Consider the following 23,234-nt stretch of genomic DNA (forward strand, 5'->3'; position numbering starts at 1 on the left):
TATCTATATACAGGGGGTACCGGTACCGAGTCAATGTGGGGGTACAGGTTAGTCGAGGTAATTTGTGTATGTAGGTAACGTTAGGGGTAAAGTGACTACGCGTAGATAATAAACAGCAAGTAGCAGTGTAAAAAAATAGAAAATAGAAGAAAAATTTTTTTAAAAAAGAGGGGAGGGGGTCAATGCAAACAGTCCGGGTAGCCATTTGATTAATTGTTCAGCAGTTTTATGGCTTGGGTGTAGAAGCTGTAACGTTAGCGTCGACTAGCAGTGAGCTGTCTGAGCGCTACCGAACAAAAGCCTGAAGACAAGCTAATTTGTAGCGGCAATCGGTATTTTAACACGAAACAATTGATTATCAAGTTGTAGGTAATTATATCTTCCAGTTAACGTTATGTTGGCGTGTGTCTGTCGACCTTGCCTAACGTTAGTCCCGAATATTTGTTGTTATGCCTGCGTGAGTGGAAGACTCAGATTACGATTGTTGTTTTCGGTTTGTCTTTTTTCAGATTTCCAATGTGTCAACCACCTAAAAACAACTTCGATAGTAACTAAACCATTTCATTGACATGATCCGACACGTTTGCATATTTGTTGTGAATATTTTCAACTCATAATTGGGTTAACTTGCGCAAAAATAATAACCGCAACGTGTCTCGCGAAGGTCATCGGATGCATATGGGGTAACGTTGTAATTTTGACATTTCTTGCTAAACGGAATGGTTGTTTTTCAAGGTTTGTGTTATGAAACGCAGTGTTCTTTTACAGGAAGTAGTGTACTTTTCTCCTAACACAAGGCAAAGATCCAAGTCCTACAGCGCCATCCTATGGTCGTGTATTTGTAATCTCTGTTCAAAATTAGTTCCTAATATTATTCAGAAATATGCATTACCATCGAGGAAAATGTTATCCTATATTTCACAAATCATTTATTGCGCTTACATGAGTCATTTGGCAAGCAAACACAATGGCTGTTTGGGCATCAAAGGAACCAAGCATCATTAAAGTGGGCAGGTTCCTTTGTTCTCTGTTGCTTTATGATAGCAGGCCTACTCAACATTTGGCTTGTAGGCCTGTCATCTCCCCATTGGCATCGTTCGCAGGGGCAGGCCACAGGTACAGCTCTCACACCTAATGTAGTGAGGAAGTATTCATGAAGCACTTTCAGTATAAGTCATTGGAAGGCAATAAGGGGATTGTTTACTCTGAAATGTACAAAATATGACGTGGATGATGATGTTTTGTTAAAGTTTTTATTTGTTAAAAGTGGTTGCAATGCAACAAACTCTTTGAATTCGTTTGTGCACAACCTGTTTCTGTTCTTCAGAAAAAGGCTCAGAAGTTCCCCTTCTCTCTCTCGCCAGTCAAGATGGGAGGAGCTGTGAGCGCTGGGGAGGATAATGACGAGTTGATTGACAACCTGAAGGAGGCGCACTACATCCATTCGGACCTGGTGGAGCGGGCCTTCAGGGCCATCGACCGGGCCGACTACTATCTGGAGGACTACCGTGACAGCGCCTACAAGGACCTGGCCTGGAGGCACGGCAACATCCACCTATCAGCCCCCTGTATCTACTCTGAGGTGATGGAGGCCCTGGACCTTCACCCTGGCCTGTCCTTCCTCAACCTGGGCAGTGGGACCGGGTACCTCAGCACCATGGCGGGCCTCATACTGGGTGTGTTACAGTAGCAGACGGTACAACCTCTCTGGGCCTTGTTGGGTCTGGAAACAGGGGGAAATCAGTAGGACAACTGATTGGAAACGTTTATTGAAATGCATTGTGGGTGTTTGTTCTGTTGTAATCCTGGTTTCAGGTCCATTTGGTGTGAACCACGGGGTGGAGTTATATACTGATGTGATTGAGTATGCCTACCAGAAGCTAGACTACTTCATCAAAAGCAGCGAAAGCTTTGACAAGTGAGACACTTTACCTCCGATTGCCTTTCCAGTCTACGGCAGCCTTGAAGTTCTCTCTGTCAGTAGACATCGGTGGCTAGTTGAATATCAGGTTGCAGTTTGCATGTGTAGCCTGTATGTAGATTGTTTTTGTCTTTTTGTTTATGTTGTATTTGTGTTTTTTAGGTTTGAGTTCTGCGAGCCTTCCTTTGTGGCGGGGAACTGCCTGGAGATCCCCCCTGAGAGCAGGCAGTATGACAGGGTGTACTGTGGGGCGGGGGTGCAGAGAGACCATGAAGAATTCATGAAGAACCTGCTGAAGGTGGGGGGTATCCTGGTACTGCCCCTAGAGGAGAAGGTGTGTGTGTACACTCACACTAACTAGGCTTCCATCCAACCTTTTTATGCGAGTAAAGTACGCATAAATAAAATGTCATGACAGGCCAGATGGAAACAGCAAATTTGTCGGAAAACTTTCCAAATGTCAACGAAATATACACAGTCAATTCAAATAATCAACTCATCATCAAGCTTTGATTATTTCAATCAACTGTGTAGTGCTAGGGCAAAAAACCACAATGTGCACCCAGGGGAGGGCCCCAGGACCGTGTTTGGGAAACCCTGCCCTGATGTACCCTCTTCTTCTGCTCTTTCTAGCTGACCAAGATCAGGCGTACAGGCCAGAGCAGCTGGGAGACTAAAAAGATAATCGCCGTGTCCTTCGCTCCACTGGCACTGCCCCAACACAACACCAATGGCGAACCCAAGGCAGTCCCACTACGTGAGTGCCTTGTCAGTTTTGGATCATACATGGAAGTCACAAGTTGAGTGACAACACTATAGAACAACCAGAACTAGTCATCACCATCCAAAGCATTCTCACGTTATCCGTTTTCTAATCATTCTGTCTCCTTTCTGATCTCTTTGGTGACCCACGGAGCAGCCATGTTTGAGGTGCGGACGCTGCAGGAGCTGGCTCGTATAGCCATCCGCCACACCCTGAGAGTGACCACGGACAGCAGGGAGGGTCACCCACGGGGCCGGGGCTCTTTTGGAGGAGGCAGGGGCCTGGCGGTCAGTGGGCTCCACAAGTACGGCCCACGTTTTAAACGCCGGCGCGTTCACCGCCGCCACTGCACCTCTGTAGTACTGGCTAACAAGCACGTGGTGAGCAGTGCCCTCCCTACCCCCGCTCCCCTGGACAACAACAATAACCACAGGGGGGGGGAGGAGGCGCAGCGAAGTGCAGCCCGGGGGGCGGGAGAGGAGGAGGAGGAGGAGGAGGAAGCAGAAAAGGAGTCAGTGGAGCTACTCCGGGCAGAGCCACCTATAAACATCCTGAGAGAGAGGATTCTCTGTCTGCCCCTCCCGGAGCCTCTGAAGATGTACCTGCTGTACTGTCGGGAGAAATGACATCTCCACAGATAGAGCACACAGCAGAAACCAACAACCCCTGACTGAGTCTCTGCTACTGACTGGGTCTCTGCTACTGACTGGTTACTGACTGGGTCTCTGCTACTGACTGGGTCTCTGCTACTGACTGGGTCTCTGTTACTGACTGGTTACTGACTGGGTCTCTGTTACTGACTGGGTCTCTGCTACTGACTGGGTCTCTGTTACTGACTGGTTACTGACTGGGTCTCTGCTACTGACTGGGTCTCTGTTACTGACTGGTTACTGACTGGGTCTCTGTTACTGACTGGGTCTCTGCTACTGACTGGGTCTCTGTTACTGACTGGGTCTCTGTTACTGACTGGTTACTGACTGGGTCTCTGTTACTGACTGGGTCTCTGCTACTGACTGGGTCTCTGTTACTGACTGGGTCTCTGTTACTGACTGGGTCTCTGTTACTGACTGGGTCTCTGCTACTGACTGGGTCTCTGTTACTGACTGGGTCTCTGTTACTGACTGGTTACTGACTGGGTCTCTGTTACTGACTGGTTACTGACTGAGTCTCTGTTACTGACTGAGTCTCTGTTACTGACTGGGTCTCTGTTACTGACTGGGTCTCTTACTGACTGGTTACTGACTGGGTCTCTGTTACTGACTGAGTCTCTTACTGACTGGTTACTGACTGGGTCTCTGTTACTGACTGGTTACTGACTGAGTTTCTGTTACTGACTGGGTCTCTGCTACTGACTGGGTCTCTGTTACTGACTGGGTCTCTGTTACTGACTGGTTACTGACTGGGTCTCTGTTACTGACTGGTTACTGACTGGGTCTCTGTTACTGACTGGGTCTCTGTTACTGACTGGTTACTGACTGGGTCTCTGTTACTGACTGGGTCTCTGTTACTGACTGGTTACTGACTGGGTCTCTGTTACTGACTGGGTCTCTGTTACTGACTGGTTACTGACTGGGTCTCTGTTACTGACTGGGTCTCTGTTACTGACTGGGTCTCTGTTACTGACTGGGTCTCTGTTACTGACTGGTTACTGACTGGGTCTCTGTTACTGACTGGTTACTGACTGGGTCTCTGTTACTGACTGGGTCTCTGTTACTGACTGGGTCTCTGTTACTGACTGGGTCTCTGTTACTGACTGGGTCTCTGTTACTGACTGGGTCTCTGTTACTGACTGGGTCTCTGTTACTGACTGGGTCTCTGTTACTGACTGGTTACTGACTGGGTCTCTGTTACTGACTGAGTCTCTTACTGGCTGGTTACTGACTGGTTACTGACTGGGTCTCTGTTACTGACTGAGTCTCTTACTGACTGGTTACTGACTGGGTCTCTTACTGACTGGGTCTCTTACTGACTGGGTCTCTTACTGACTGGTTACTGACTGGGTCTCTTACTGACTGGGTCTCTGTTACTGACTGGGTCTCTGTTACTGACTGGGTCTCTGTTATTGACTGGGTCTCTGTCACTGTGTGGTGTGGAGCTGGTAGAGGTGCCTGTTGAAGAGAGGTGGCTGAGTGGAGCTGGTAGAGGTGCCTGTTGAAGAGAGGTGGCTGAGTGGAGCTGGTAGAGGTGCCTGTTGAAGAGAGGTGGAGCTGGTAGAGATGCCTGTTGACGAGAGGGGGTGTGGAGCTGGTAGAGATGCCTGTTGACGAGAGGGGGTGTGGTGTGACTGATGACCCATGATGCCTGTGGTTTAGAGACACACCTAAAGTGATGTTATTGGTTGACTCTATTTTGTTAGCAGACTGGCAGTGGATACTAGGTGTGTTTTGAGTCAACTTTCTTGACAATAACTGCAGGAGACACTATGATGCCATGATCAAATCCAGCAGACGTTTCAGTTTGAACATGAGAATCAGACTAGGGTTGGCCATGCTTCTTCCATTGTTATGATGGGAGTCTGCTCATTTCCAAATTCAAAAGCTCTTCCTACTAGAGCTCATTCTCTTATTTTAAATGATTTACTTTTCCTCTAAAGATTTTCCAAGCACATCGGGGGTTGGGTTCAGTACCATTTTAATTCAGTAAATTTGATTCATAGGTAGATTTAAAAAATGCCCACCTTTTGCTATGCCGTTTTTCTTCTCCCAGGAGTTGAATTTCATTACCCTCTGAATTAATTGAATGAAGGTGAAATTCTCTCCAACCCTGACATGTACATTTATCCAAAGCTGGTCTTTCGGTTTACTTCATAATCAATAGTGAAAGAAAAAGTAAGTTTGCAGAGGATCATGTTTTTTTTCTTCTACATCATACCTATATATACAGAGGTATGTAGATACCCCTTCAAATTTGTGGATTCAGCCATTTCAGCCACAGCCGTTGCTGACAGGTGTATAACGTTTGAGCGCACCGCCATGCAATCTCCATAGACAAACATTGGCAGTAGAATGGCCTTACTGAAGAGCTCAGTGACATTGAACGTGTCACCGTCATAGGATGCCACCTTTCCAACAAGTCAGTTCGTCAAGTTTCTGCCCTGCCACAGCTGCCCCGATCAACTGTAAGTGCTGTTATTGTGAAGTGGAAACGTCTATGAGCAACAATGGCTCAGCCGCGAAGTGGTAGGCCACACAAGCTCACAGAACGGGACTGCTGAAGCGCATAAAGCGTAAAAAATTGTCTTCGGTTGCAACACTCAACCGAGTTACAACACTCACTACCGAGTTAAACTGCCTCTGGAAGGAACGTCAGCACAATAACTGTTCGTCGGGAGCTTCATGAAATGGTTTTCCATGGCCGAGCAGCCACACACAAGCCTAAGATCACCATGTGCAATGCCAAGCGTCGGCTGGAGTGGTGTAAAGCTTGCCACCATTGGACTCTGGAGCAGTGGAAACGTGTCTCTGTAGTGATTAATCACACTTCACCATCTGGCAGTCTGACGGACAAATCTGGGTTTGGCGGATGCCAGGAGAACGCTACCTGCATGAATGCATAGTTCCAACTGTAACGTTTGGTGGAGGTGGAATAATGGTCTGGGGCTGTTTTTCATTGTTCGGGCTAGGCCCCTTAGTTCCAGTGAAGGGAAATCTAAAACACTACAGTATACAATGACATTCTAGACGATTTTGTGGCAGCAGTTTGGGGAAAGCCCTTTCCTGTTTCAGCATGACAATACCCCTGTGCATAAAGCAAGGTCCATACAGATATGGTTTGTCGAGATTGGTGTGGAAGAACTTGACTGACCTGCACAGAGGCCTGATCTCAAGCCCATCGAACACCTTGGGTATGAATTGGAACGCCGACTGCGAGCCAGGCCTAATCACCCAACATCAGTGCCCGACCTCACTAATGCTCTTGTGGCTGATTGGAAGCAAGTCCCCGCAGCAATGTTCCAACATCTAGTGGAAGCCGTTATAGCAGCAAAGGGGGGACCACCTCCATATTAATGCCCATGATTTTTGGAATGAGATGTTTGACGAGCAGGTGTCCACATACTTCTGGTCATTGTAGTGTGTGTGTCACACCACTGCTATAAGCCTGGAATTACATAAGACAGGAAATGTATGTAGCTACTATGTGTGCTGTTTTCCAAAACAGCAGAGAAAAAAGAAACCTTTAATTACTGATTGATGCCATTTTGTTGATGTGTTAAGGTTTACTTATCTTTTCGCTTGTTGAGTTATTATACACTGTGTGGTGGTCATCTGCATATATATATATATATATATACTGCTCAAAAAAATTAAGGGAACACTTAAACAACACAATGTAACTCCAAGTCAATCACACTTCTGTGAAATCAAACTGTCCACTTAGGAAGCAACACTGATTGACAATACATTTTACATGCTGTTGTGCAAATGGAATAGACAACAGGTGGAAATTATAGGCAATTAGCAAGACACCCCCAATAAAGGACTGGTTTTGCAGGTGGTGACCACAGACCACTTCTCAGTTCCTATGCTTCCTGGCTGATGTTTTGGTCACTTTTGAATGCTGGCGGTGCTTTCACTCTAGTGGTAGCATGAGACGGAGTCTACAACTCACACAAGTGCTCAGGTAGTGCAGCTCATCCAGGATGGCACATCAATGCGAGATGTGGCAAGAAGGTTTGCTGTGTCTGTCAGCGTAGTGTCCAGAGCATGGAGGCGCTACCAGGAGACAGGCCAGTACATCAGGAGACGTGGAGGAGGCCGTAGGAGGGCAACAACCCAGCAGCAGGACTGCTACCTCCGCCTTTGTGCAAGGAGGAGCAGGAGGAGCACTGCCAGAGCCCTGCAAAATGACCTCCAGCAGGCCACAAATGTGCATGTGTCTGCTCAAACGGTCAGAAACAGACTCCATGAGGGTGGTATGAGGGCCCGACGTCCACAGGTGGGGGTTGTGCTTACAGCCCAACACCGTGCAGGACGTTTGGCATTTGCCAGAGAACACCAAGATTGGCAAATTCGCCACTGGCGCCCTGAGCACATGTGACAGAGTCTGGAGATGCCGTGGAGAACGTTCTGCTGCCTGCAACATCCTCCAGCATGACCGGTTTGGCGGTGGGTCAGTCATGGTGTGGGGTGGCATTTCTTTGGGGGGCCGCACAGCCCTCCATGTGCTCGCCAGAGGTAGCCTGACTGCCATTAGGTACCGAGATGAGATCCTCAGACCCCTTGTGAGACCATATGCTGGTGCGGTTGGCCCTGGGTTCCTCCTAATGCAAGACAATGCTAGACCTCATGTGGCTGGAGTGTGTCAGCAGTTCCTGCAAGAGGAAGGCATTGATGCTATGGACTGGCCCGCCCGTTCCCCAGACCTGAATCCAATTGAGCACATATGGGACATCATGTCTCGCTCCATCCACCAACGCCACGTTGCACCACAGACTGTCCAGGAGTTGGCGGATGATTTAGTCCAGGTCTGGGAGGAGATCCCTCAGGAGACCATCCGCCACCTCATCAGGAGCATGCCCAGGCGTTGTAGGGAGTTCATACAGGCACGTGGAGGCCACACACACTACTGAGCCTCATTTTGACTTGTTTTAAGGACATTACATCAAAGTTAGATCAGCCTGTAGTGTGGTTTTCCACTTTAATTTTGAGGGTGACTCCAAATCCAGACCTCCATGGGTTGATAAATTTGATTTCCATTGATAATTTGTGTGTGATTTTGTTGTCAGCACATTCAACTATGTAAACAAAAAAGTATTTAATAAGATTATTTCATTCATTCAGATCTAGGATGTGTTATTTTAGTGTTCCCTTTATTTTTTTGAGCAGTGTATATTCTTTAGCTCATATTTACTACAGATATTCCTTAGTTACAGACTCAATGTTAACCATTTGCCTCGATTCAACATTCAGATAAGTTCCAAAACTGTCACTCAAGTGCCACACCTACAGTATGTCGCATGAAATTTTCATTTTAGTCAAAACTATTCTGATTTGTCCTTTTAATATAACATTTGGAAATCAATGAGACGGCATTAATCGATCAAAATCTTTTTACTGACTTGTTTTGTTCATCTGACTGTAATAGCACACGTTTGTGATAGTTTCCATTTCAATATTGTGGTAGAATACGAGCGATAACGACCTTAAGTCTTTCTATGTCTGTTTTTATACTGAGCTGTAGAACCATTCCTTTGGCTTCTTTGAATATTGCTTAAGTTACGTCAAATGTATGTGTTGTGCTTTTGCACGGTGTTTAAGGATGTTTTGGAATTTGAGCTGTACTTTTGACTGCTGTTAATAAAATCCATTTATGCAAAAGTTATGAGAATCAATAGCATATGATCATACTATTTATAGCACTTTAGTTATTTAACACCACCACTCATTTAAAATGAAAATATAACAATGTGTAATTAGAATCTTTATTAAAAAGACAAATTAAACAGTTAAGAGAGGACTTCTGCGTTGCCAGTTACACCGATTGTATCAGCATAATCTTCATTTGGCAAACAATATCAGCTTCATCTTGGTCAAACGTCTTATACATGTATACATGGAGTTTGGATACGGTGACATGACAATGGGATAAAATCTAGGGATTTTCATTTTAGATACCAAAAATTCTATGGATTGGTGAGAATTCTCTAAAATCATGCTGAATTAATGTTAGCTTTATATGATCAGATAAGTATTTTAAAATCAGGAGCCAACCATTGTATAAAGATGACCATCTCATGGCAAATGCATACGAGTCCCAACACACACAGAATGAGTGAACATCACATTTTAGGATAGAACGCATCCTTCCCATAGAGAACATTGTGCAACAGTTGATCCAACCTTAAAATATCATCGAAAAAAGAAGTTAACCTAAGGATTAAGTAACTAAAGCCATTTGAAATGCACCTACCGGGTCAGATTTTTTTTAATATTTTTTTTACGTTTGACCCAAGTTAAACAATTTAAAGGCAATGCTACCAAATACTAATTGAGTGTATGTAAACGGCTGACCCACTGGGAATGTGATGAAAGAACATGTAAAAAAAAATACAAAAAATAAAGTGCACAAACTTTAAAATTATACAAATCCAAAAATAGTCTTTCAAATAAAAAAAATGGTATCTACATTTGTTTATAAAAATGAACAGAGGTGATAAGTTAGACCTTTTTCAGTATTCAAACCCCATATACTTTTTTTTTTTACACAACTGCAAGACTATCTATGGACATACCTGCAGTACAACCCTGCCGTAGCAGAGCAGGAGTGGGGACAGTGCTCAGAGAGATGCAGGTTTAAAACAGTGAATTAAGACTGCGTATTTATCCAAAACATACAAGGAAAGCTACCTTCATTTTTTCAGACCAAGTCCATTTCATTTTGATTGAGGCCTCTGACATAGTAGGTAGAACGTTTAAAGGTATAACAAATCAGTTGATTCCAAGGAACACTCGTTAAAGATGGGGCAACGATACACCTCCCTGCCTCTCCTTTAGCCAGCCGCTGTAGGCCTGTAGGAGAATCTAAGGCACCTTAGGACCCTGATAGATTTGGCTTGTGTTGACCTCTAGTTCCCCACTTCCATATCATCATACAGTTGAAGTCGGAAGTTTACATACACTTCAATTGGAGTCATTAAAACTCGTTTTTTCAACCACTCCACAAATTTCTTGTTAACAAACTATACTTTTGGCAAGTCGGTTAGGACATCTACTTTGTGCATGACACAAGTAATTTTTCCAACAATTGTTTACAGACCGATTATTTCACTTATAATTCACTATATCACAATTCCAGTGGGTCAGAAGTGGGACTGTGCCTTTAAACAGCTTGGAAAATTCCAGAAAATGATGTCATGGCTTTAGAAGCTTCTGGTAGGCTAATTGACATCATTTGAGTCAATTGGAGGTGTACCTGTGGATGTATTTCAAGGCCTACCTTCAAACTCAGTGCCTCTTTGCTTGACATCATGGGAAAATCAAAAGAAATCAGCCAAGACCTCAGAAAAAAAGTTGTAGACCTCCACAAGTCTGGTTCATCCTTTGGAGCAATTTCCAAACGCCTGAAGGTACCATGTTCATCTGTACAAACAATAGTGCGCAAGTATAAACACTATGAGACCACGCAGCCGTCATACTGCTCAGGAAGGAGACGCGTTCTGTCTCCTAGAGATGAACGTACTTTGGTATGAAAAGTGCAAATCAATCTCAGAACAACAGCAAAGGACCTTGTGAAGATGCTGGAGGAAACAGGTACAAAAGTATCTATATCCACAGTAAAACGACTCCTATATCGACATAACCTGAAAGGCTGCTCATCAAGGAAGAAGCTACTGCTCCAAAACCGCCATAAAAAGCCAGACTACGGTTTGCAACTGCACATGGGGACAAATATCGTACTTTTTGGAGAAATGTCCTCTGGTCTGATGAAACAAAAATAGAACTGTTTGGCCATAATGACCATCGTTATGTTTGGAGGAAAAAGGGGGACCTTGCAAGCCGAAGAACACCATCCCAACCGTGAAGCACGGGGGTGGCAGCATCATGCTGTGGGGGTGCTTTGATGCAGGAGAGACTGGTGTACTTCACAAAATAGATGGCATCATGAGGAAGGAAAATTATGTGGATATATTGAAGCAACATCTCAAAGTTGTGGCAAAATGGCTTAAGGACAACAAAGTCAAGGTATTGAAGTGGCCATCACAAAGCCCTGACCTCAATCCTATAGAACATTTGTGGGCAGAACTGAAAAAGCGTGTGCGAGCAAGGAGGCCTACAAACCTGAGTCAGTTACACCAGCTCTGTCAGGAGGAATGGGCCAAAATTCACCCAACTTATTGTGGGAAGCTTGTGGAAGGCTACCCAAAAAGTTTGACCCAAGTTAAACAATTTAAAAGGCAATGCTACCAAATACTAATTGAGTGTATGTAAACGTCTGACCCACTGGGAATGTGATGAAATAAATAAAAGCTGAAATAAATAATTCTCTGTACTATTATTCTGACATTTCACATTCGTAAAATAAAGTGGTGATCCTAACTGACCTAAGACAGGGAATTTTTACTAGGATTAAATGTCAGGAATTGTGAAAAACTGAGTTTAAATGTGTTTGGCTAAGGTGTATATAAACTTCCGACTTCAACTGTATGTGCTCCAGGAAGAACAGCATGTAGTGATTCCAGCAGTGACATGACAGACGTGTTGGAGTGTGCTTCACCCTCCAGCCTATACAGTTAGTTCATCATGCAGTACAAACACAAAAACACTCCCCACTTACTTAGGACAGACACTTAAAGCTCAACTCTGTACAGACAGACCGACCTCCTGCATAACAGATTGTAAACTTAAAAGTAGGGACATTGAGAACAGACGCACAGCACAAAGACACGCTTACAAAACACACACACACACACACAGCATGTCATTGACATGTACAGCAAAGCATTTAGATCCAGGTGTAATCTGCCCTTTCAGATGCCAGCCCACATGTTCACATCTCCTCCCATCACACACTGCAGACCTGGGAGGGGCCCAGGAGGACACGTGCATTGTAGAGAACTAGAGCTCGAAAAAGGATTCGTCTAGACGAGACCATCCTTATCGGTTTACATTGAGAACATGTGTGGGACACATAAGACTTAGGCCAGACTTAAGGGAAGGTAGTATTCAACTGCTAGTCTCTGGAACATCGTGCACAGATGGCATAGTATTGTACTGCAGTAACCATTTGGGTTGGTAAGGTAGTTACAAATCTCTTCAAAAAAGCAAAAAAGATAAGAGCTATGGTCTCAGGTAAAATAAAAGCAGCTTGGAATCAGAGTCTTGAGTCTCCTTCACTTTCCACAAATCAGTCTGCAAGACTCAGTAGAAAAACAAAACCAAAAGCAGTCTGTTCAATTTTGGGTCCAGAAACAGGAAAGGTGTGGAGTTATCACTTGGGCACCAGCCCACGGGATTGTGGGTATAAAGGATGTCCTGGGCTGGAGGGTCTGTATGGAGAGGTGGGGGTGTGAGAGGTAGAGGTGCCAGTCTTCTTACCGGTTTTAGGTCGGCTGGTTGGAGGAGAAGAGGATAAAGTTGTTATTTATTTATTTATTTTTTGTGGGGGGGGGGGGGGGGGGGGGGGGGGACATCGATGTGGAAAAATCATTGGATGGCTTCTAAATTTGCTTATGATTATTGCTTTATAAACCCTGTGATATCGAGTAGACCCGTGACACTAAACAGGCAGAAACCCTCCCTATTGAAAATAACGGGGAACAAAACCCAGAATGGCGCTGGAGGGAATAGTGGTCGTTTTACAGGCTCCTGACCAATTGTGCTATTTTGTGTATTTCTTTGCACCGATCTTAACTTTTTCTGTACATAAAGTTTCCGCCATCGTTTCCTATGACAGAAAATAGCTTCTGGAGATCAGAACAGCGGTCACTAACCTCCATTTGGACGACGACTTCTACTTCAATGAGTCGGAGGTGAAAGACTTTGATTGTCGCGGACCAGGCCCAAATCCCCGACACTCAAAAGGAGGAGACGGCGCTATCGAGGCCAGTGTGCACAACACCTGACGAGACTACGTCGGAGAGCGGATAAAGTGCCTCTACCCTCACTTCACTGGATGAGCGCCGTTCAAGACTATCTTATCAACGGGACCTGAACAACTGTAATATCCTGTTTCTCCGAGTTGTGGCTGAACAAGGACAATATAACATCTTGGCAGGAGAGAATGGTGACGTCGGGGAAGATCTCTATTTGTTAACAGAAACACGATCTCTAATATTTAGAAAGTCTGGCGGTTCTACTCGCCTGAGTTACAATACCTCATGACAAGCTGTAGACTAGTGCTGCATGGGTTGACTCAACCTGCAGTCAACGTGGTTAAATCCGCAGGGCGGATTGGTTTAGAGTCATGAAATATTGTGTGGATGAAGGGCGGGTGGGTGGCGGCGGGTTGAATACAAAGAAAAAACAATACATTGAATTCCATGATTGTATAATTCATATCTATAAGCTACATTGAAGTTTTTATTTCATTATTTTAGGTTCTGGTATTAGTGCGTAAACCTAAGCTTTAGGGCCTAACTGTACGCGTAAATAGCCTTCACGCCAATCGCCAAATGCTTTCAGATACGGACAGACAACGTGAACTTCAATCCATGGAGGCAAAAAGGACAATGTCGGAGTTTAATTCAATAAGAGAAAAACTGTGAAAAGGAGAGTTGAAAATAAAGAGAAGGTGCGGTTATGGTTTATTATCTATCCTGTTGCCTAGTCACTTTATTCCTAGTTATATGTACACTACATTAACAAAAGTATGTGGACACCCGCTCATCGAACATCTAATTCCAAAACCATTAATATGGAGTTGCTGCGGGGACTTGCTTCCATTCAGCCACAAGAGCATTAGTGAGGTCGGGCACTGATGTTGGGCGATTAGGCCTGGCTCGCAGTCGGCGTTCCAATTCATCCCAAAGGTGTTCGATGGGGTTGAGGTCAGCACTCTGTGCAGGCCAGTCTAGTTCTTCCAAACCGATCTCGACAAATAATTTCTGTATGGACCTCACTTTGTGCACGGGGGCATTGTCATGCTGAAACAGGAAAGGGCCACAACGATGGAAGCACAGAATCATCTAGAATGTAATTGTATGCTGTAGCGTTCAGATTTCCCTTCACTGGAACTAAGGGTCCTAGCCCGAACCATGAAGAACAGCCCCAGACCATTATTCCTCCTCCACCAAACTTTACAGTTGGCACTAAGCAGTGGGGCAGGTAGCGTTCTCCTGGCATCCGCCAAACCCGGATTAGTCCGTCGGACTGCCAGATGGTGAAGCGTGATTCATCACTCCAGAGAGCACGTTTCCACTGCTCCAGAGTCCAATGGCGGCGAGCTTTACACCACTCCAGCCGACGCTTGGCATTGCGCAAGGTGATCTTAGGCTTGTGTGCGGCTGCTCGGCCATGGAAACCCATTTCATAAAGCTCCCGACGAACAGTTCTTGTGCTGACGTTGCTTCCAGAGGCAGTTTGGAACTCGGTAGTGAGTGTTGGAACTCGGTAGTGAGTGTTGGAACCGAAGACAATTTTTATGCGTTATGCTCTTCAGCGGTCCCGTTCTGAGAGCTTGTGTGACCCACCACTTCACGGCTGAGCCGTTGTTGCTCCTAGACGTTTCCACTTCACAATAACAGCACTTGCAGTTGACCGTGGCAGCTCTAGCAGGACAAAAATTTGACAAATTGACTTGTTGGAAAGGTGGCATCCTATGACAATGACACGTTGAAAGTCACTGAGCTCTTCAGTAAGACCATTCTACTGCCAATGTTTGTCTATGGAGATTGCATGGCTGTGTACTCAATTTTATACACCTGTCAGCAACGGGTGTGGCTGAAATATCAGAATCCACTCATTTGAAGGGGTGTCCACATACTTGTGTATTTCGTGTACATATCTACCTCTATCTTGTACATCGACTCGGTACTGGTACCCCGTGTATATAGCCAAGCGATCATTACTCATTGTATATTTATTCCTTGTGTTATTATTTTTCTACTATTTCCCTTATTTTTTTTGCATTGTTGGAAAGTCTACAATTGTTGTTTACGAAGCGTGTGATAAATAAAAATTGATTTGATTATTTGTACTGAATGGGACAGAGCCTTACCCAGACTTTGGTTTCTTGACTGCCCCAGTGCTGGTGGGCCCGAGGCCGCTGTGGAATCCGGAGGCATCCACCTGGATCTCATCCTCTTCCCGCAGTGCATCCTCCAACGCTGCTGCTACCGTGGGTGCTAAGACCGGCTCCTCATACTCCTTAGTGGTCCGAGCGGGCAGGTCCATCCCCAGCATCAGGATATTCTCAGCCTGGGGAGACAGACCGAGAGAGAGACAGACCGAGAGAGAGAGAGAGACAGACAGACCGAGAGAGAGAGAGAGAGAGACAGACCGAGAGAGAGAGAGAGAGAGAGAGAGACCGAGAGAGAGAGACCGAGAGAGAGAGAGAGAGACCGAGAGAGAGAGAGAGAGAGAGAGACAGAGAGAGAGAGAGACAGACCGAGAGAGAGAGAGAGAGAGAGAGACAGACCGAGAGAGAGAGAGAGACAGACCGAGAGAGAGAGAGACAGACCGAGAGAGAGAGAGAGAGAGACAGAGAGAGAGAGAGAGACAGACCGAGAGAGAGAGAGAGAGAGACAGACCGAGAGAGAGAGAGAGAGAGAGAGAGAGAGGAGGAGGGTCAGATGTCAGGAAACTGCTACCACTCAGAGGACAAGGCCTGAGTCACATTCACCAGACACAGGGAGGGACAGAGAGCAGAGGAGAAAGGACAGAGAGGATAAAGAAGATACCTTGTATCTGACGTCAGCCCTCATCACCATGGACGTGCGGGCGTGCTGGCTCAGGGGTCTTCTGTAGCCCACCGCTGACACTGGCCTGGTCATCATCTGCTGGTCACTGAGAGAGTTATCAAAAGACAGCCATACAATTTGTTATGAGGGTTATCAAATGGCATACAATTTGTATGTGTTCCCTCCTACACGAGGGATTTGCCAAACACTTAGGTCAAACCCTGTGCATGTATGCATTATTGCAGCGTGTTCGTATGCGTATTTGACCATGTGTATGTCTAAACGTCTGTCTACTGCATCATTCATGTGCACATACTCCTCTATGCGTGTGATGGGACGCATCTTCCAGTTGTCGTCCTCCTCCTCGATGAACGCCCTGTTCACGATCTTATTCTTCTCCTCCATGGGGATGAAGTTCTCAATGACGAGATGCCTGGCAGACAGAATAACAATGATGAGATGCCTGGCAGACAGAATAACAATGACGAGATGCCTGGCAGACAGAATAACAATGATGAGATGCCTGGCAGACAGAATAACAATGACGAGATGCCTGGCAGACAGAATAACAATGACGAGATGCCTGGCAGACAGAATAACAATGATGAGATGCCTGGCAGACAGAATAACAATGATGAGATGCCTGGCAGACAGAATAACAATGATGAGATGCCTGGCAGACAGAATAACAATGATGAGATGCCTGGCAGACAGAATAACAATGATGAGATGCCTGGCAGACAGAATAACAATGATGAGATGCCTGGCAGACAGAATAACAATGACGAGATGCCTGGCAGACGCAGACAGAATAACAATGATGAGATGCCTGGCAGACAGAATAACAATGATGAGATGCCTGGCAGACAGAATAACAATGATGAGATGCCTGGCAGACAGAATAACAATGATGAGATGCCTGGCAGACAGAATAACAATGATGAGATGCCTGGCAGACAGAATAACAATGACGAGATGCCTGGCAGACAGAATAACAATGACGAGATGCCTGGCAGACAGAATAACAATGATGAGATGCCTGGCAGACAGAATAACAATGATGAGATGCCTGGCAGACAGAATAACAATGATGAGATGCCTGGCAGACAGAATAACAATGACGAGATGCCTGGCAGACAGAATAACAATGATGAGATGCCTGGCAGACAGAATAACAATGACGAGATGCCTGGCAGACAGAATAACAATGATGAGATGCCTGGCAGACAGAATAACAATGATGAGATGCCTGGCAGACAGAATAACAATGATGAGATGCCTGGCAGACAGAATAACAATGACGAGATGCCTGGCAGACAGAATAACAATGACGAGATGCCTGGCAGACAGAATAACAATGACGAGATGCCTGGCAGACAGAATAACAATGACGAGATGCCTGGCAGACAGAATAACAATGACGAGATGCCTGGCAGACAGAATAACAATGATGAGATGCCTGGCAGACAGAATAACAATGACGAGATGCCTGGCAGACAGAATAACAATGATGAGATGCCTGGCAGACAGAATAACAATGATGAGATGCCTGGCAGACAGAATAACAATGATGAGATGCCTGGCAGACAGAATAACAATGACGAGATGCCTGGCAGACAGAATAACAATGATGAGATGCCTGGCAGACAGAATAACAATGATGAGATGCCTGGCAGACAGAATAACAATGATGAGATGCCTGGCAGACATTTACGTCATTTAGCAGATGCTCTTATCCAGAGTGACTTACAAATTGGTGCATTCAACTTATGATAGCCAGTTTTTTTTTTTTTTGTTTTTTTTTTTATGGGGGGGTGGGGGAGGGGGTAGAAGGATTACTTTTACTTTACTTTTTTGTCATTTAGCAGACGCTCTTATCCAGAGCGACTTACAGTTTTTTGTTTTTTTCATACCCCCCGTGGGAATCGAACCCACAACCCTGGCGTTGCAAACGCCATGCTCTACCAACTGAGCTACATCCCTGCCGGCCATTCCCTCCCCTACCCTAGACGACGCTGGGCCAATTGTGCGCCGCCCCATGGGTCTCCCGGTCGCGGCCGGCTACGACAGAGCCTGGAGCCTTTATACTATTCCAGACAGAATAACAATGACGAGATGCCTGGCAGACAGAATAACAAGGTCAGATCTGCTGTGCTGCTGACAAGGGGATGTCTTAACGGCCTGAGGATACCATCATTGATAATAGGAGGATGCCTAGGCAGTCATGGGGGATGAGGGAACCACAGTACAATACCTAATCTAGACCAACTCTATGTTTCTTCCTGATATTCAAGGCCAAATCCAGGTCAAAGCTAAAATCAATCATGTTTATTCCAGCAATGTGCTCTTTGTCAGAGGGCAACAACCAAAATAGACTACATTGACATTTTTTTTTTTTTATAGCGTCTGAGGCTGGTGGCCTGGCGGACTCCATACTTGAGTTTGAGATCCCTGGTCAACTCGTTCTGGGTCTGCTCCAGCTCCTGTCTGTCCTTGATGTGCAACTCCTGGACCTCATGGATCTCATTTTTCACTGCCTGCAGCTTGGCAAACAGCTGAGGGGAGGAAAACAGATGGACAAGAGGAGACAAAACATCATGCTGTTTGTTTCAGTGTAACAAACTAAATGTACCAAGCGCCAAAGAACACTGAACACATTGTGACATGCACAATCTCCTTTGAACTCTAATGTAAAATGACAACGTAAAGGATAGCGGTCTACTGAATCATGTGCACTCTTTTGCTACAGTTCCTGATCTCCTACCTTTTTCAGCTTCTTGGTCTTGATGTCCACTTCCTGCTGTAGAGAGCTGTATGTTTCCTTCAACTCCAGGGTCTCCTCGTCACGATTCTCCACCTGCTGTTGCATCTCCCTCTCTCTGCGTTTCTGCACACACACACACACACACACACAGCCTCTCAGTAAGAAGGGCAAGGCTATGTAATCCCACAAAGTACACTACTCACATAAATCGTTTAACTCTTCCCATCAGATGGCAAATCAATACTATTAGATTGTCTAGTGTTCAATTCTCTCCATCAATAAAGTCCATACATACATACATACATATTACCTGTTCAGCAATTTCCTGTCGTTTCTGCTCGAGGATCCTTTGTTGCTCATTGGTGTGGTCCACAATGTTCTTCCCCCCCACCAGAAGCTTACTCTCCATCGTCTGGGAGAGGACACAATCAAGAGGTTTGAGAGAAACACACATATAGAATGAAAAAGAGAACGTTGGGGTGAAAAGGACAAGAATGTAATCTCCTCACCTTGACTTTGGCAGTCAGCATCTCGCCTGCTTCCTGCTCCCTTTTGAGGGCGTCCATCTTCCTCGCCTTCTCTTTTAGCAGCCTCTGTTTCTCTTCCGCCACTAGACTGTGATCCTCCATGATAGCCTTCCTCTCCCTCTCCAACTTCTCCTGCTGTTCACGCCAATAATCCGCACCCACTTTATCAGATGGTTCTACACCATCATCGTCATCCTCCTCCTCCGTCTCTCCATCCTCCGTGTCCTCTTCTAGCTCTTCCCCAGCTTCTCCAACCCTCCTCCTCCTCCTCTTTTTCCCTGAGCGTTTCTCTAACTGCTCTTTGAGCCGGGCAATCTCTTCCTGGAACTCCCTGAGCAGAGCATCTTTGGGGTCCTCGTTGACGCGGGGCTTGTTCTTGATGTTCTTGGCCCGGTTTGAGTAGCGTAATGTGGTCAGTGTCTCCTCCACGTTGTAAGAAGCTGGTCCGATGTTAGCCACCATGACTGTGCGGGCATTGCCCCCCAGGGAGTCCTGCAGCAGGCGGGTGAGCTTGGAGTCGCGGTAGGGGATGTGGGTGCTCCTGCCGTCCACCAGGGCAGAGATGACATTCCCCAAGGCTGACAGGGACAGGTTGATCTTGGTGGCTTCCTTCAGGCGCTCTCCCTGGGCTCCTGTCTTGGTCTGCCTCTCACTACCAGCCAGGTCCACCAGGTTCAGTTTGCCCACTCGAATGTGGTTCTCTCCGTCGACGCCCATCTCGCTGCACTCAATGGTAATGACGAAAATGGCATGTGACCGGGAACTGTGCTCATTCATATTGGTGGAGCCCACCGAGCGGTTCTGGTTCCCCACGTTCATGACGTGCTCTATTTCTCGTACACTCTTAGTGACGAAGGAGGAGAGGTCCTTGACGTATACACCTGTGTCTGGCCTCTCTTTCAGCTCCAGACGGCAGGACTGGTCCTTGGACAGCAGGTCCCTGATCTCCTCTTGGTAGATCTCCAGGTAAGAGGCCCTCACCAGGTACTGCTGGTTCTGGGAGCGGGAGATGTGTGTGAAGATGTGCTCAAAGGAATTGGGGATTACACCCCTTCTCTCTGGGTCACTGTGCACCCCCTCCATAGTGTAGGTCTTTCCTGTACCTGTCTGGCCGTACGCAAATATGGTCCCATTGAAACCAAGCAAGACAGAGTCCACCAGAGGCCTGAAGGTTTCATCATAGAGATCCACCTGTTTGGAGTTCCAGTCGTACACAGAGTCAAATGTAAAGACCTTGGGGTGTTGGTGGGCTGCAGCGCCCCGGGGGTTTCTCACGGCCACCTGGCCAAGCTCCACATCCACCTCCACCACCCTCTCAAAGTTGGCTGCACGCTCCTTCTCATTCATGGGCCGACAGCGGACCACCACCTTCACCGACTCTCTGGTCTTAGACATTGTGAGAGTTCTCAGACAAACTGGCCTTGTCCCCTGGCTTGTGTTTCTTTCCTTCAAGTAATGTAAAAGTCAGAGTTTACAATATCAGAGATGCCAGCATCAGAACCTGTAAAAATAGAAGAAAAAAAACGTATATGATTATGTTCAAATAGCTATTGCCAACACGATTAGTTCATGTTTTCTTTTGTGATTATGAAGACCTTTGTGCAATGTGCATCAAACTAGCTTCCTGGCTACAGTGTTTTCAGCCAGATAGCTAGCAGCTACACTACATGGCCAAAAGTATGTGGGCACCTGCTTGTCGAACATCTAATTCCAAAATCATGGGTATTAATATGGAGTTGGTCCCCCCTTTGCTGCTATAACAGCCTCCACTCTTCTGGGAAGGCTTTCCACTAGATGTTGGAACATTGCTGCGGGGACTTGCTTCCATTCAGCCACAAGAGCATTAGTTAGGTCGGGCACCGAACAACAAACCTTTTCTGTATGGACCTCGCTTTGTGGACCGAGGCATTGTCATGCTGAAACAGGAAAGGGCCTTCTCCAAACTGTTGCCACAAAGTTGGAAGCACAGTATTGTATAGAATGTAATTGTATGCTGTAGCGTTAAAATTTCCCTTCACTGGAACTAAAGGGCATAGCCCGAAACATGAAAAACAGCCCCAGACCATTATTCCTCCTCCACCAAAGTTTACAGTTGGAACTATGCAGTCGGGCAGGTAGCGTTCTCCTGGCATCCGCCAAACCCAGATCTGACTAGCAGGTCTTGTGCTGACGTTGCTTCCAGAGGCAGTTTGGAACTCGGTACTGAGTGTTGCAACTGAGGACAGAATTTGTTTTGCTTGTGTGTGGCCTACCACTTCGTGGCTGAGCCTTTATCGCTCCTAAACGTTTCCACTTCACAATAACAGCGCTGACAGTTGACCAGGCAGTTCTAGCAGGGCAGAATTTTGATGAATTTACTTCGTCCTATGATGGTGCACGTTGAAAGTCACTGAGCTCTTCAGTACTGGCCATTCTACTGCCAATGTTTGTCTATTGAGATTGCACGGCTGTGTGCTTGATGTTATACACCTGCCAGCAACGGGTGTGGCTGAAATAGCCGAATCCACTAATTTGAAGGGATGTCCACATACTTTTGGCCATGTAGCGTAGTTAGCAAGCTAACAAGACAACACAGCTGGCCAGCGACGTTTAGCTAGCTAGCAGCTTGAGTTCAGTTACACTGCTAGCCAGCTGGTTAATAAAACTAACTAGCTAACTAGGCAAGAGCACAACATAGAATTAGGTTAGCCAAGCTAGCTAATGTATTAGTTTGCTAAATAATTTCGCTAGCAAAACCTTGAAAATGCATGACTTATTAACACACAAAAAAAAACACGTTAGCTTGGCAAGTTAGCTAGATATCAGTCAGTGCTCCCTAGTGATAGCGTCGGAATAGATCAACTGATGGCATTTCCAGTTCTAGCTAGCTAACGTTAGTTGATTGATGCTAACATACTAGCTAGCCAGTTCGTCGCTGTGAACCGGCAAAATAATCCATTGTCAAGGCTTTTCGGTTTGCTCATTCTAGCAATTATAGCAACAAGAAGATATCTAGCTAGCGAATTAGCGAACATGTTCACATCACCCGGCAACAGATTAGAAAATGTGATTTTTCTAGCCAGCTCGTTTACAAAGAATCGGGACAGCACCCCAACAGCCTCGATCGGACGGCCTAGCAACGGCAAAAACACATCCATTCTCAGAAAGGGCAGGAGACAAGCCAGTGCATTTTGATGATGGGAGGCATCTCCTTATGCAGTTTACGAGAACAAGCACACAATTAAGCTGATACTCATTTTGACATTGTTAACTAGCTACAATGCAAAATCCATGACAACATTAACATTGTCCGCTAGTTACCAGTCAATCCAGTGCTTCCACCCAGTCAGCCATTAGAGCCGCGGTCCCTGAATCCCAGAAAACTGTCCCGGATGGAACGGAGAGGTGCTGGCTATGGGTTTTAACGTCGTAGCCAATCAAATCAAACTGTATTTGTCACATGCGCCGAATACGACAGGTGTAGCTCTTACCGCGAAATGCTTACTTACAAGCCCTTAACCAACAATGCAGTTCAAGAAAGAGTTAAGAAAATATTTACCAAATAAACTAAAGTTAAAAGATTATAAAAAGTAACACAATAAAATAACAATAACGAAGCTATATACAGGGGGTACCGGGTCAATGTGCGGGGGTACAGGTTAGTTAAGGTCATTTGTACATGTAGGTAGGTAGGGGTAAAGTGACTATACATAGATAATAGACAGCGGGTAGCAGCAGTGTAAAAACAAATGGAGGAGGGGGGGTCAATGTGAATAGTCCGGGTGGCCATTTGATTAATTGTTCAGCAGTCTTCTGGCTTGGGGGTAGAAGCTGTTAAGGAGCCTTTTGGTCCTAGACTTGGCGCTCCGGGTACCGCTTGCCGTGCGGTAGCAGAGAGAACAGTCTATGGCTTGGGTGGCTGGTGTCACTACCTTCTGTAGCGC

The 23,234-nt window shown here is 45.9% G+C and overlaps 2 protein-coding genes across 4 annotated transcripts; one reads left to right on the top strand and one right to left on the bottom strand.

The window, feature by feature from the left end:
* Positions 1–231: 231 nt before the first annotated feature.
* Positions 232–8,994, top strand: LOC311118012 (protein-L-isoaspartate O-methyltransferase domain-containing protein 2-like). Of its 3 annotated transcripts, none has more exons than XM_084192890.1 (6): positions 232–369; positions 1,328–1,676; positions 1,816–1,918; positions 2,084–2,255; positions 2,555–2,678; positions 2,841–8,994. In XM_084192890.1, the coding sequence occupies exons 2-6, from the start codon at positions 1,370–1,372 to the stop codon at positions 3,308–3,310; spliced, it is 1,176 nt and encodes a 391-aa protein (XP_084049016.1). In that variant the 5' UTR covers positions 232–369; positions 1,328–1,369; the 3' UTR covers positions 3,311–8,994. The 3 variants fall into 3 exon arrangements, with proteins under 3 accessions (XP_084049016.1, XP_084049017.1, XP_084049018.1); XM_084192891.1 differs by having other exon boundaries at positions 1,365–1,676; XM_084192892.1 differs by having other exon boundaries at positions 232–332.
* A 104-nt stretch (positions 8,995–9,098) lies between these two features.
* Positions 9,099–22,659, bottom strand: LOC311118013 (kinesin-like protein KIF3B). The gene is made up of 9 exons (XM_084192893.1): positions 22,612–22,659; positions 19,294–20,812; positions 19,095–19,196; positions 18,785–18,907; positions 18,457–18,575; positions 16,337–16,453; positions 16,021–16,126; positions 15,339–15,538; positions 9,099–12,732 (listed from the first exon to the last, which is right to left on the bottom strand). The coding sequence occupies exons 2-9, from the start codon at positions 20,704–20,706 to the stop codon at positions 12,612–12,614; spliced, it is 2,301 nt and encodes a 766-aa protein (XP_084049019.1). The 5' UTR covers positions 20,707–20,812; positions 22,612–22,659; the 3' UTR covers positions 9,099–12,611.
* Positions 22,660–23,234: the final 575 nt, after the last annotated feature.

This window comes from Coregonus lavaretus, assembly GCF_964263955.1.
Source record: "Coregonus lavaretus genome assembly, contig: HAP1_SCAFFOLD_2029, whole genome shotgun sequence".
Classification (NCBI taxonomy): Eukaryota; Metazoa; Chordata; class Actinopteri; order Salmoniformes; family Salmonidae; genus Coregonus; species Coregonus lavaretus.

Coding starts and splice junctions, on each gene's coding strand:
- LOC311118012 (XM_084192890.1), top strand. CDS start 1,370: ATGGGAGGAGCTGTGAGCGCTGGGGAGGATAATGACGAGTTGATTGAC. Junction 1,677..1,815: donor CATGGCGGGCCTCATACTGG/GTGTGTTACAGT, acceptor TCCTGGTTTCAG/GTCCATTTGGTGTGAACCAC. Junction 2,256..2,554: donor TACTGCCCCTAGAGGAGAAG/GTGTGTGTGTAC, acceptor TGCTCTTTCTAG/CTGACCAAGATCAGGCGTAC.
- LOC311118013 (XM_084192893.1), bottom strand. CDS start 20,706: ATGTCTAAGACCAGAGAGTCGGTGAAGGTGGTGGTCCGCTGTCGGCCC. Junction 19,197..19,293: donor TGCTGACTGCCAAAGTCAAG/GTGAGGAGATTA, acceptor GTCCTCTCCCAG/ACGATGGAGAGTAAGCTTCT. Junction 18,576..18,784: donor AGACCAAGAAGCTGAAAAAG/GTAGGAGATCAG, acceptor TCCTCCCCTCAG/CTGTTTGCCAAGCTGCAGGC.